The 13,323-nt window shown below is 41.9% G+C and overlaps 1 protein-coding gene across 1 annotated transcript; it reads right to left on the bottom strand.

The window, feature by feature from the left end:
• Positions 1–63: 63 nt before the first annotated feature.
• Positions 64–11,643, bottom strand: phax (phosphorylated adaptor for RNA export). Its single transcript, XM_079600727.1, has 5 exons — positions 11,437–11,643; positions 9,603–10,144; positions 8,102–8,222; positions 5,501–5,584; positions 64–1,207 (listed from the first exon to the last, which is right to left on the bottom strand). The coding sequence occupies exons 1-5, from the start codon at positions 11,533–11,535 to the stop codon at positions 968–970; spliced, it is 1,086 nt and encodes a 361-aa protein (XP_079456853.1). The 5' UTR covers positions 11,536–11,643; the 3' UTR covers positions 64–967.
• Positions 11,644–13,323: the final 1,680 nt, after the last annotated feature.

Genomic DNA, 13,323 nt, shown 5'->3' on the forward strand with positions numbered 1-13,323 from the left:
TCTCAGCTGAAGGAAATAACCCATTATCAGCTCGAAGTGTTCTCATTGGGCCGACAACTAGAACACAACACTGACACATGCGGATACGGTGGCGATGTATCGTGTGGCCCGAACACATGTGCAGGAGTGAACCTGATCACACAAACCACAGTACCACTGATCACACAAACCACAGTACCAGTGATCACACAAATAAAGGGTTTACGGTTTAATGTCAGCACACACTGAACCTGTTCATGAATATTCGTTACAGCATTTAAATCATTAAAGTATCATTGCCCTCAAACCTAAAGAAGATACAGTGAAAGTAAAATCTTTTTAAAAAGACAGACGTTTTAATCAATCACAGAAATAGAGCCAATATGACAAATGACTTTCATCATCATCATCATCATCATCATCATGTACTGGAGCAGTGCCGCTTCAGCGAACACAGCTTTCCCAACGTCTACAACACACACACGTTCCTTTGAAACAAGTACATTTATAATATGTTCTTACTGATATCCTCTATTATTTTGATAATGTATCAAAAACATTCAGACAGAAAAAGATTACAATTTATTAACATCACTCTAAACTCTAAACCAGCCAAGATAGAAAATCTGTACAAGCTTCGGCTGCTTCTCACAAGCTAAAGAGTTTAACATGTAGGGAACTCAAGTGCTACTCGTGAACATCAGGACAGAGCCTCGGCCGGAGGAACATGTGACGAGTGGAGGAACATGTGACGAGTGGAGGAACATGTGACGAGTGGAGGAACATGTGACGAGTGGAGGAACATGTGACGAGTGGAGGAACATGTGACGAGTGGAGGAACATGTGACGAGTGGAGGAACATGTGACGAGTGGAGGAACATGTGACGAGTGGAGGAACACGTGTGACGCGTGGAGGAACACGTGTGATGCGTGGAGGAACACGTGGCGCGTGGAGGAACACGTGTGACGAGTGGAAGTGTGCGGTCCGTCAGAACACCTCCAGGTCGCTGGCGTTGTAGACCACAGGGCCGTCCTCGGTGCCCAGCGCCGGCTCCTCCTCCTCCTCCTCCGCGTCGCTCGCCAGCGCCTCCCGCGAGACGTCGTCCTCCTCCTGCAGGTTCAGCGTGTTGATGGCCTGCTTCATCTTCTTCGCTACGATCTGCTTCCGTCGCTTCTTAGCAGCCTTTTTGCTGTTGTATTCTTTCTGGTTCTCCTCGTAAAATATCTCCTGTGTGAAGGGAACATGTAAAGAGAGAATTAAAGTGGGGGTTTGTGCCCTCTTCACAAGATGTAAAATAAGTCTATGATGTCCCGAGAGTGTGTGTGTGTGTGTGTGTGTGTGTGTGTGTGTGTGTGTGTGTGTGTGTGTGTGTGTGTGTGTGTGTGTGTGTGTGTGTGTGAAGTTCTAGCTCAAAATACCCCCACAGATATTTTTATATATCATGTTAAAGTTGTCACTTTTTGAGGGTGAGCAAAAACACACCGTTTGTGTGTCCCTTTAAATGCAAATGAGCTGCTGCTCCCAGCACAGGGGGCGGAGCTAAAACAGCGCACACACACACTTTTAGTCTTTTATGTTCAAACCGGAGTCAGACAATAATGGAGAAGACTCAAGAAGAAGTGACAACATGTAGAAGAACAGGACATTTCTGAATGGTTAGTTGATGAATTTATGATGCTTGTGTAGTTATCTTCTAGTTATTGATTAGCATATTCTGTCATGATCTATAAATCGGGTTCCGGGGGCGGGGTTTATGTAAATTCTAGGGTTGGTGATGTCACTAACCCGGGAGGAATGTGGTGTAGTTCCTACCAGCTGTTTGTTGTAGTCCTTAAAAAGTTATTTCTTTAAAAGCAAATATCTCCCTTTGCTCTGAACTTTGAGTGTTGTAACTTTACAGATGTTGTTTATGATCAAACAGCAACATTACACACTAACTACAGCTAGAAAAGTGAAATAACAAAGATCTTCCATACTGGTCTTCTTGCTTCATATTTTCCCATCGTTGTAGGAACGCTGTCTTTCGGGTCTCACAGCGTGAAGCGCACATGACCGGATCACCTCTGCCTCTTTACAGGACAACTTCCTGAAGCCACATCAAGCCTGCCATCGCTTACTCCGTTTCAGATTTCAGCCGTGGAGAGAACAGTAAACTAGAGGTCACGTTCACCTCAGAAAGACATGCACTGTCCATAGCTCTCAATAGTTGGCAATAAACTGACTAACACTGGAGAGCAGCAGCACCAGTCCTACACGGCGGCGCCGGCGCCTGATCTCTGCAGACCTGCATTTATTTGTAAATAAGTGTTTGTTTGTTACGGAGTCCCTAAAGTGACCTTTGCAAACATACAGTGGGGCAAAAAAGTATTTAGTCAGCCACCAATTGTGCAAGTTCTCCCATTTAAAAAGATGAGAGAGGCCTGTAATTTTCATCATAGGTACACTTCAACTATGAGAGACAAAATGAGAAAAAAAATCCAGAAAATCACATTGTAGAATTTTTAATGAATTTATTTGCAAATTTTGGTGGAAAATAAGTATTTGGTCAATAACATAAGTTTATCTCATTACTTTGTTATATACGCTTTGTTGGCAATGACAGAGGTCAAACGTTTTCTGTAAGTCTTCACAAGGTTTTCACACACTGTTGCTGGTATTTTGACCCATTCCTCCATGCAGATCTCCTCTAGAGCAGTGATGTTTCGGGGCTGTCGCTGGGCAATTCAGACTTTCAACTCCCTCCAAAGATTTTCTATGGGGTTGAGATCTGGAGACTGGCTAGGCCACTCCAGGACCTTGAAATGCTTCTTACGAAGCCACTCCTTCGTTGCCCGGGCGGTGTGTTTGGGATCATTGTCATGTTGAAAGACCCAGCCATGTTTCATCTTCAATGCCCTTGCTGATGGAAGGAGGTTTTCACTCAAAATCTCACGATACATGGCCCCATTCATTCTTTCCTTTACACGGATCGGTCGTCCTGGTCCCTTTGCAGAAAAACAGCCCCAAAGCATGATGTTTCCACCCCCATGCTTCACAGTAGGTATGGTGTTCTTTGGATGCAACTCAGTATTCTTTCTCCTCCAAACACGACGAGTTGAGTTGGTACCAAAAAGTTCTATTTTGGTTTCATCTGACCATATGACATTCTCCCAATCCTCTTCTGGATCATCCAAATGCTCTCTAGCAAACTTCAGACGGGCCTGGACATGTACTGGCTTAAGCAGGGGGACACGTCTGACACTGCAGCATTTGAGTCCCTGGCAGCGTAGTGTGTTACTGATGGTAGCCTTTGTTACTTGGTCCCAGCTCTCTGCAGGTCATTCACTAGGTCCCCCCGTGTGGTTCTGGGATTTTTGCTCACTGTTCTTGTGATAATTTTGACCCCACGGGGTGAGATCTTGCGTGGAGCCCCAGATTGAGGGAGATTATCAGTGGTCTTGTATGTCTTCCATTTCCTAATAATTGCTCCCACGGTTGATTTCTTCACACCAAGCTGCTTACCTATTGCAGATTCAGTCTTCCCAGCCTGGTGCAAGTCTACAATTTTGTTTCTGGTGTCCTTTGACAGCTCTTTGGTCTTGGCCATAGTGGAGTTTGGAGTGTGACTGTTTGAGGTTGTGGAAAGGTGTCTTTTATACTGATAACAAGTTAAAATAGGTGCCATTAATACAGGTAACGAGTGGAGGACAGAGGAGCCTCTTAAAGAAGTTGTTACAGGTCTGTGAGAGTCAGAAGTCTTGCTTGTTTGTAGGTGACCAAATACTTATTTTCCACCATAATTTGCAAATAAATTCATTAAAAATTCTACAATGTGATTTTCTGATTTTTTTTTTCTCATTTTGTCTCTCATAGTTGAAGTGTACCTATGATGAAAATTACAGGCCTCTCTCATCTTTTTAAGTGGGAGAACTTGCACAATTGGTGGCTGACTAAATACTTTTTTGCCCCACTGTATATAGACTTTCATGTGCACACAAAAAATGTTTTGCATGCTCGAATTTCCTGTTTATGCATACTGGCCTATAACCCATTTCACTTGTGTGTCACTGCCATGTTACTATGAAGTAAAGGAGAGTATGAATATGGCTCATGAATGAATAAAGCACATCATGTGGCAGCCGTGAAATATGCTAATGAACGACTTCTCAACGGCTCGATGGAGGACGGAGGCTCAACACTGGAGTTTTTCTCCACCTTACGAGAGCAATGTTTTGCTGATCTTTGAAAATAGTGCGGAAAGTAAAACACCGGATAATTAGAGATGTACGGATGCGCTCCAACGTCACCCGAATCCACAGCCAAACAGATCATCCACCCGCCACTCACCCGCTCCAATCATTCTCTCTGATTCAAGTGTCCGCACCCGTTGGTCAAACTACTATTATTCTTATGTGTTGTAGCGCGTGAGGATAAATTGATTATCAATTTACTCGACGACGGTTGCTGCGCGCATCTCTGGTATAATACTCTGATGAGTGAGCGCTGCTTTTAAATGAACATTTCTTTAAAACAAAATGTATTTGACAGAATTTAATTTTCTTAATGGCATTAACAGGCTTTACTCCCTTGAAACTTAAACTGGAATGGAACATGCTCATATTTTAGAGAATGTAGTTAATATTTTCGTTAATAATGATTTATCATATCCAGCCGCGACCCACCCGAAATTAATCAGAATGTTATTTTTATTACTTGACATATTGCTCTGTTTTACTTCATTTCCCGGGTCAGAGCGTCTACATTGGGTTGTTTCGGCAGTGTGTAGTGTAAATGCAAATATCGGATATGGGTCACTTTTAAAAGATGATGTAGTGGGCGGCAGTGGCTCAGTGGTTCATGTAGGTTGTCTACAAACCGGAAGGTTGGTGGTTCAATCCTGTTAGATTTGAATTAAGGAAATCAGCATTTCTCCGCCACCGGTAAGGATGCGTTCAATCCGACAAAGTGGTTTAATAAAAGGAGTTTTGATTTGTGTAATATAAATTTTTAGTAAAACGTACCAATCATTTTTTCATTGGCATTAAAGTTTTATATGGGACTTTATAAATACACTGCCCTAACGACAGCCGTAATGGAGCACTTTCTGCTGCATCACTTTGTGGATCCTGACGGTGGCCTACAGCGCACAGCGGATGTTAAAGCGGACACAGGCCATGACATCACAGGTGCTGCCCTAATGAAAGCCAGAGCTTAGGCTAAATACATCTCTATTAATTCATGCGCATCCATCTTTCATCTTCTTCATAGTAAAATGGCAGTTAAACACAAAAGAAATGGGGGATAGCATCCAAAAAATTGACATTTTTTGGGGGGGAAACCTGAGTGTGCACACGTGAAAAGTTTCTCGTGTGCATGTCGGTTCTGGTTTTTGCAAAGGTCCCTCTGGGCAGTGGTTCTCAGCCTTGTGTGGGCCAGCGCCCCCTATCCAACATCCAGTGGACCGTCACTGCTGGCATTATTAGAGTTTTATATTTGAGTTGATGAACACAATGCTTTATATTAGTCCAGCCACACACTGACCTTCACCTGCCCGTCAGAGATGCTGGGCGTGTTCTTCAGCAAGTTCAGATACACTCCACCAGGTGTGCGTCTCCTACTGCCATCCTGCGGGAAACACAACACCGAGTCATGTTCATCCGATCTTCATTTAGATTCAATCCAACAGGATCAACACGTTTGAAAATATACTGGCAAGAAAAGTACGTAAACCCATTGAAATGAACTGGTTTTCTGCAGTAATTTGCCATAAAATGTGATCGGATCCACAACAATAGACAAACACAATGTGCTTAAGCTGATAACACACAAACAATTCCTTTTTTTGTTTTTACTTTGTCTTTATTGAACACACGCATTAAAGGGATAGTTCACTTTAAAATTAAAATTCTGTCATCATTTACTCACCCTCAAGTTGTTTCAAACCTGTATTAATTTATTTCTTCTGCTGAACACAAAGAAAGATATTTTGAAGAATGTCAGTAACCTAACAGTAGTCTGTACCCATTGACTTCCATAGTATTTTTTTTTCCTACTATGGAAGTCAATGGGTACAGACTACTGTTTGGTTACTGACATTCTTCAAAATATCTTTCTTTGTGTTCAGCAGAAGAAATAAATGAATACAGGTTTGAAACAACTTGAGGGTGAGTAAATGATGACAGAATTAACTATCCCTTTAACCCTTCACAGTGCTGGAGGAACGAGAGCCTGTTTGGCAGCAGGACTGCAGCCAGCTCTGGCTCATAAACTATGTCTACCTGTCGACGGATTCCTCATAAACGATGTCTACCTGTCGACGGATGGATGAACACTGACTGCTGTGCATCCCTTAATGGAGATCTCTACTCCTGATTGCACACAGAGACATGGTTCACATCAGGTGATGCTTCTTACCAACGAATCGTGAGATGTTTGAGTGCATCAAAGTAGCTGATTAAAACATTTTTATTAAATTAAATTGTATCTGCAATAATGTGGACTTTTATAAAGATCCGTTTGGCCATTAACTTGTAAATGCATCATCATGCATGGATATGAGGAGTCTCTGCATGACAGACCCACGACTGCAGATCAGCGCGCCTCTGCATTCTCTGCGATACGGTAGGGCAATAAGTGGAGGATTTTAAACTGTGACCAGATGACTGACAGGCCAGTGACAGAGCAACCGTTACAGAAGTGACTGTATGCCGGGAGAGTATATGCCAGAGCTCGTCTACTCTTCTGCTACACTTAACAGTGTGTACCTCTTCTTCAGAAAAACAGTACATATTTCTGTGGCGTAGTACAAGTGGATACTCCAGCACTGTGAATGTTCAATGCGTATACTCCAGCACTGTGAATGTTCAATGCGTGTTCAATAGAGAATTGCTTGTGTGTGATCAACTTAAGCACAGTGGCCTCGTTTATCAATCTAGCATGCAGACCTCCTCTTACGACAGGCTTCACGTGCGGTTCATCAAACATGATAAATGTGGCGTCTGAAAACTATCATCATCAGAATATCTGAGGTTCACGGCTTAGGTCGCCGTCCCTGGAGTTCACGACACGGAGAGGCGGAACCCGGCCAAGAACAGCTCGTGTCTCGTGAAAGAGAACATTATTTAACTTTTAAAAACACCTGTAATTGATTAAATCAATTGAAATAAACATGGATTTAAGCACTTAAGTTTTTTTTTTTTTTTTTTTAAGTCTAACAGTATTTAGGCAAGAAATACTACAGAAATGAAAGTAATAAAATATGAAATAATGCTGGATGGTCCTCATTGTAAAAATTAAATCCAGAGAAATGCTTACAACTAAAGTTATTCAGTGAAGAGCAGTGAGTTTTCTCTGTGATTGACATGACACACTGAAACACTTCATGCACAGATCATCAATAACACACTGGGTTCAGGACCCTGTTTTTACACAGCACTTTGGGATGTGCATCAGAAACAAGTGCTGGAAACACCACATCTACTAATTTTATATTGCAATTTTATATTTAGATTATATTTTTACACTCACTTGAGGTGTTTTTTGACTTGTGAAAAAAAAGAGTTAATACAAATAATGTGAAATGGAAACGCATTTGCTGAATAAATAGACGTAGCGAACACTGAACCCACGCGACTAATTTGCTGTTCCCGCTGAGAGCTGGTTCTAGGTCACCGATACCACCGGCATACACGCGACGGAAATGCACCAAATCCGCTTTGGTTTGTGCAACTAGAGCTGCACAATTCTGGATAAATGAAGAATCACTTCTTTTTTTTTGTTTAAACAGAGATCCCAATTCTCACACGATTCTCAATAGACAACTAAACTAAGCTGTTCTAACTGAACGCATATCTTGAAACATGACTCATGATGCACAGCAGTAATGTTCTCTTTCCAAGGCATATTTGTTAAAGCTACTTAAAAGCTTTAACTGAACTAAGGCCTAATCCTGGCTTAATCTAAGCCCTGTCTGGGAAATCAGGAGTTAGTCAACTAAAACTTGCCTAAACAAAATAGTTTGATTAAATATGATAAAAACTACATTTTTAAAAAAGTACATTTTGACAAAACAAAAAATAGCTGACAAAATGACCAGTACTCCGAACTCCAATCGCATGTCCTGCCCTGGAGATTGGCACATACCACGGTGTAGAGCCCTCCGGTCTGCTCGATGGTTGCCGTCTCTGACAGAAGCTCGATGGCCTTCTTCTTCCCGATCACTCGCACCACACGCTCGATCAGATCCTTCTTCGGCTCCATGAGTCTGCGCCAGAGCGCACGAAAGCACGGTTATTTAAAAGGTTCACAGTCAAGGAAGGTATATGAAGATTATGGCAAGGGACTTTTTTCATCCAACCATCTTAAAATATTGAAACATAAATATTCCTGAGCATCACAGCCAAACTAATGTCCCTATTTTAAAAACAAAGCCTTAGGTAACACAATATAAAATAAAAAAAGAATTGCAGACATTTAGGCCAAAGTGACGAAGATAAAAAAATCTTTGTCATTTTCTTTGTTATTAAAAATTAAGAACAAAGATACACATACACAACTTAATATACAAATTAAATAAACAGTGCTTTATTTTTTCAGCTACAGGTGTATTTAACAGCATTGAAGAAAGTAATTAAATGAACAAATATGAAAATAAAACAAAACAGACTTCACTGTATAAATTTTACATTGATTCTTATTACAGCTACTATTAAAGTTCTCAGTCAAGAGTGAGTGAGATGCTCTTTGTATTTTGTTGTTTTATTAACAGGGATAGTTCTCCCAAAAATTTAAATTCTCTCAAGCCGCTTTAAACCCGAAAAAGTCTCCCTCTTCTGTTGAAAATAAAAGTTATTTGGAGGAATGTGGGTAAACAAACAGTTGATGTACCCCAGAGACTTCCATAATAGTTTTTTCCTACTATGGTAGTCAATGGGGACCAGCAACCGCCCGGTTAGCCACACTCCTCAAAATATCTTCTTTTGTGTTCAGCACAAGAAAGAAATGAATACAGGTTTGGAACAACATTAGAGAGTGAGTAAATAATGACAGAATTTTTATTTTTGGGTAACTGTCCCTTTAAGGACAAGCGGCAGCATGTTTACTATTAGTCTACTGTCACTTTAAGATCTGCGCGCAGCGAGTCTACACGCATTTGACAAGCAGATTTTTTCTTCATTTTTTCTATTGTTCTTTCACTTTAGACATAACCAACTTTCTTTATGTAAACCTTGTGTGCATTTGACAGTATTAGCGCAATAATGCGCTCAGAAAAGCGCTCGTTAGAACAGCGCATCAGCAGCGAATGACATGTTTAACCGGCAAGGCTTTAAAGCACATGCAAATAATTAATTTTTATGAACTACAGTGTCCCGTTCCTCTGCATTTCATGTACGTCGCGCTGTACAGTATGTTGAGACGGAGGCGCCAGAAATTCAAACTGATAAAATGGACGATCCTACGATATTTCTTCAAAAGCAGATCGTGGAGACATTTTAATCGTCCACGATCAAAATCGTAATATCGCACACCCCTAATTGCAGTATGTATCAGGAGCCGCACATGGGACATTCCTAACACACTAACGCCTGCTTGTGTATTTCAGTGCGACTACGACAGCACTACATCTGACCACATGTTCTCTGACCTGTGTGCGATTTCCTCAATCACTTTCTCGTCAGGGTCCCCCTCCGCGATCTCACAGCGGCCCTTGACGTCCATCTCCGCCCGAGGGCCCAGCCGGTCCTTGGCCGAGCGCTTCCTCTTCAGCCCCTCGTCTCTCCGCATGTACCCCTCCAGCTCCTCGTCCAGCATGCTCTTCACGCCCTCCTCCTGCTCGCCGCGCTCCTTCTCCATCATCTTGCGGGCCAGGACGTAGTTGTAGGTCTCGCTCTGGCGACTGCTCATGCTGACGCCCGCCTCCATGCCCAGGATGCCCAGCTCGGCTGCGACCGCCTCCTGGCTCTGCTCCTGCACCACCGGGCCCCAGATGTTGTTGACCCTGCGAGCGGCGCCGGCCGGGCCCGCCGGGGCCGGGGGACTCGAACACCGGAGCCGCTTCTGCCGCCAGCGCACGGCCTCGTCCTCGGAGTCCGAGTCGCTGTCGCTGGAGCCCGTGTTCTTGCAGGTGCGGTATCCCGCGGCGGAGGCGGCGCCCGAACACGGGCCTCTGCTCTGGAAAGAGGAGACCTGCAGACGTGGTCATCAAAAAGAGATGAAAACATTATGAAAAACATTGCATAATGACATCAGCTTATATTGGATTCAAAGCAGAGCAAGTTTGATTATAAAGACTAAAATTTTCCTTTACAACAACATGCACGGAGTAATCGATCTCAAGAAGACTAGGAACATTGTGACTGGAGTCCACTTTAAACGGGTTATCATCTAACACCAGCTGATAGCCATGGTCAACCATTGCATAAGCAGTTTACATCTGAAAGGGTTTAGGATTTGATGATACACCTTTAGGATTACAGTGATCACACAGATTTAGAGCTATATTGTATGTATATAAAGCATTCACAGGAAGATTTGCTTTATGTATTTCCCTGCCGTTGAAATCAGGCTCATATAAATGTCAGGAAACATGATTCCTGCTGCATGTCAATATCCATGATCACTGGATCTGTGATAAGTTGTAAGGAACACTATATCGAGTCCAGCCTTTAGTTTAACTGATAATGGTTTGTTTTACTGGTGTTTTCCCAGTTTCCACTGTTAACTCCAGTCACACAGCAGCTCTTCTGCCACTCGGCCCGGCTGAGCGAGTGTGTTCCTGCGGGAGAGGGACCTCAATGCATTGCCTCGGACAAAAGTTTTCGGTGCCAGAAGTTACAGATTAACCTGGGTTAACATTTTCAAGTGTAAAGATACAAGAAGCCTGGGTTAGGGTATAACTAGCAGTCGATCACAGGGGTTACCAACCACATTCCTGGAGCAAACACACACTCCGCAGGTCTCAGTCAAACACACACACCTGCAGGTCTCAGTCAAATACACACTCCGCAGGTCTCAGTCAAACACACACTCTGCAGGTCTCAGTCAAACACACACACCTGCAGGTCTCAGTCAAACACACACACACCTGCAGGTCTCAGTCAAACACACTGATTCAGGACATCAGCTCATTAGTAGAGAAATGTGCAGTGTTGGCTCCAGGAACGTGGTTGGGAACCCCTGGTCTAGCAAAATATCGAAGAATGCTTCAAACGTGAAGTATCTTGTGCAAAGCTGGAAAAGCTGAGGGGAAGAACAGAACTAACGTTACCTACAACTGGCCTAGACTGCTTCATTAGAGTGCACAACAGTGTTAGTGTCTATGATACATCAGCGGACACTGGAGGCTGGTGTTTAAACGGCTGCAGATTCATCACTGATTCGCACAGAAATCTCAACATACAGTCAGTCAGTCAGTCAGTCAGTCAGTCAGTCGATATGAACACAACAAGAGCGTGTGTTACAGAATGAACAGGCTTCACCTGCACTCGCTCCTCTGCAGCATCCCGCATATCAGACTCGTGATCAGACTCCAGCTCTCCATCCTCGAGATCCGCCATTCTGGCTCGGTCACCCGCCATTTCTCTCGCCCGGAAGTAACGAGCCCGTATTTACTGCAGCGTCATAGACGACGTGCGCTCTCATTGGCGCATTTTCCTGTAGGACGTTCTCCTGGTGATATTTTGAGATGGGTCTGTCTGCGGACTGCAAGAGAGGGGCGTAACAGAAAGTGGGCGTAACTTGAAGTGGGCGTAACTTGAAGTTGTCCAAATCACACAGAACCACGCGATATGTCAAACTCAAAACGAGATGTTGTCGGCAATATGCATGGCAATATGCCAGCTCGTATAAGAGTCAACGGTAATAATAGTTTCCAGAGATAACCGTGTAAATCGAAGTGTATAACGTTAAGTCATATTGCTGCCTTTTACATCGCAGCAAGGGCTGAGTAACAGAGCAAAGCGTTTGGAACTGTGAGCTTGTCAATCTGTCTTGCTGAGTGTCACACAGATGCAGGTCATTCTACAGAAACGTCCACTTCTATGGCAAGATGTCTTAAGTTAAAATGGATATATTTTTCTAACGTTTAAACTTAGACCACATTATTAGATTACCATTTGACTTTATGAATACACATAAATGACAGCTTAATGATTTTTTATTTTTTTTGTGTGTTTGTTTAAAGACCGCATATACACCATTTTTTGTCACTGGTGTTACCTTACTTATTTAGCCATATTAACGGTTTTTTATTTTTTTGTGATTTTAAAAAGTGAATCAAGTTTAAAAATATATATATTTCATTTATAATTGCTTTTTGAACTTTCTTATTCACAAAATATAAAGCAGAACGACTGTTAATATTAAAATAGACCACAGCCATTTTATTAGCCTACATTTATGCATTTGGCAGACGAAAAGTGTGCTTGAATGAGGTTAGTTCATTTGCGCAACCATGTATTTGCTATAACGATGAACATATTTGAACACCAGTTAAAATCAAGTAGCCTAATGATGCAATCCTTTACATCTTAATTTTTGAGTGTAGCAGAATTAAATGGATGTAAAATTAAAAATAATTTTACAATATGTAATTTTTCAAATAACATATTGTTTTGTTTTAAAATGTAAAGAAATTGTAACCCTAAGGTGTCTTTTAAGTGTAATATTTCTGTAAAGGCTAGGGGCAGAAAAATGGATATTTCCATAGAATGACCCAGTAGTAGATTGCCCTGGAGTGGTCGCTTTCCATTTAATATTATATTATAATGATTATAATGTAAATGCATGGGTAAGATGTCACCTAATAGATGTAGCCTACATGCATAGATTTTATTTATTGTTTTCTATATCAGTTTACGACTGTTTACTCTTTATTTTTTTGTGCAGCTGTGGTGCTTTTGAGGTGACAATTCTTCATTTGTCCTTTAACCCTCATTGTGTTGCCTTTCAATTAAAATATTTTGTTATCGGTGTGCAGTGTGCTTGTTGTTAATTTGTCTCAAAAGTATCATAAGATTTGTTTGTCAGCGGCGCATTTAGCTGTTAGTGCTGTTGATATCAGTCAACATTTTGAAATCAAAGGGAAAAAAAATAAAATAAAGCCCAATTCAAAAACGATATATTAGAGCTTGCTCCACACTTTAGTTGAGGTGGGAAGAATAATTGATAGAACGATTGCAATATTGTTTTCTTGCAATACATTATAGGCTATCTGGCACTAATGCAGATTAGATTACAGCTTGCTTTACTGTATACCAAAACAAGTATTTCGGTTCTTGAACAGCTAAGAGTCAGTTTAATCAACTCTACGCGAGAGCGATTCAAATCAAAAGCATACGGAACTGTCTGTTCTCAAATCGCTCTCG

The sequence above is a fragment of the Phoxinus phoxinus genome (assembly GCF_949152265.1).
Source record: "Phoxinus phoxinus genome assembly, chromosome: 23".
NCBI classification, from domain to species: Eukaryota; Metazoa; Chordata; class Actinopteri; order Cypriniformes; family Leuciscidae; genus Phoxinus; species Phoxinus phoxinus.

What these genes read in the sequence shown, in the direction of transcription:
- phax (XM_079600727.1), bottom strand. Translation starts at nt 11,535, where the DNA reads ATGGCGGGTGACCGAGCCAGAATGGCGGATCTCGAGGATGGAGAGCTG. An exon ending in ATTGAGGAAATCGCACACAG is followed by an intron (nt 8,223 to 9,602) that starts GTCAGAGAACAT and finishes GCTCTGGCGCAG; the next exon opens with ACTCATGGAGCCGAAGAAGG. An exon ending in TCTCTGACGGGCAGGTGAAG is followed by an intron (nt 1,208 to 5,500) that starts GTCAGTGTGTGG and finishes CCCTTCACACAG; the next exon opens with GAGATATTTTACGAGGAGAA.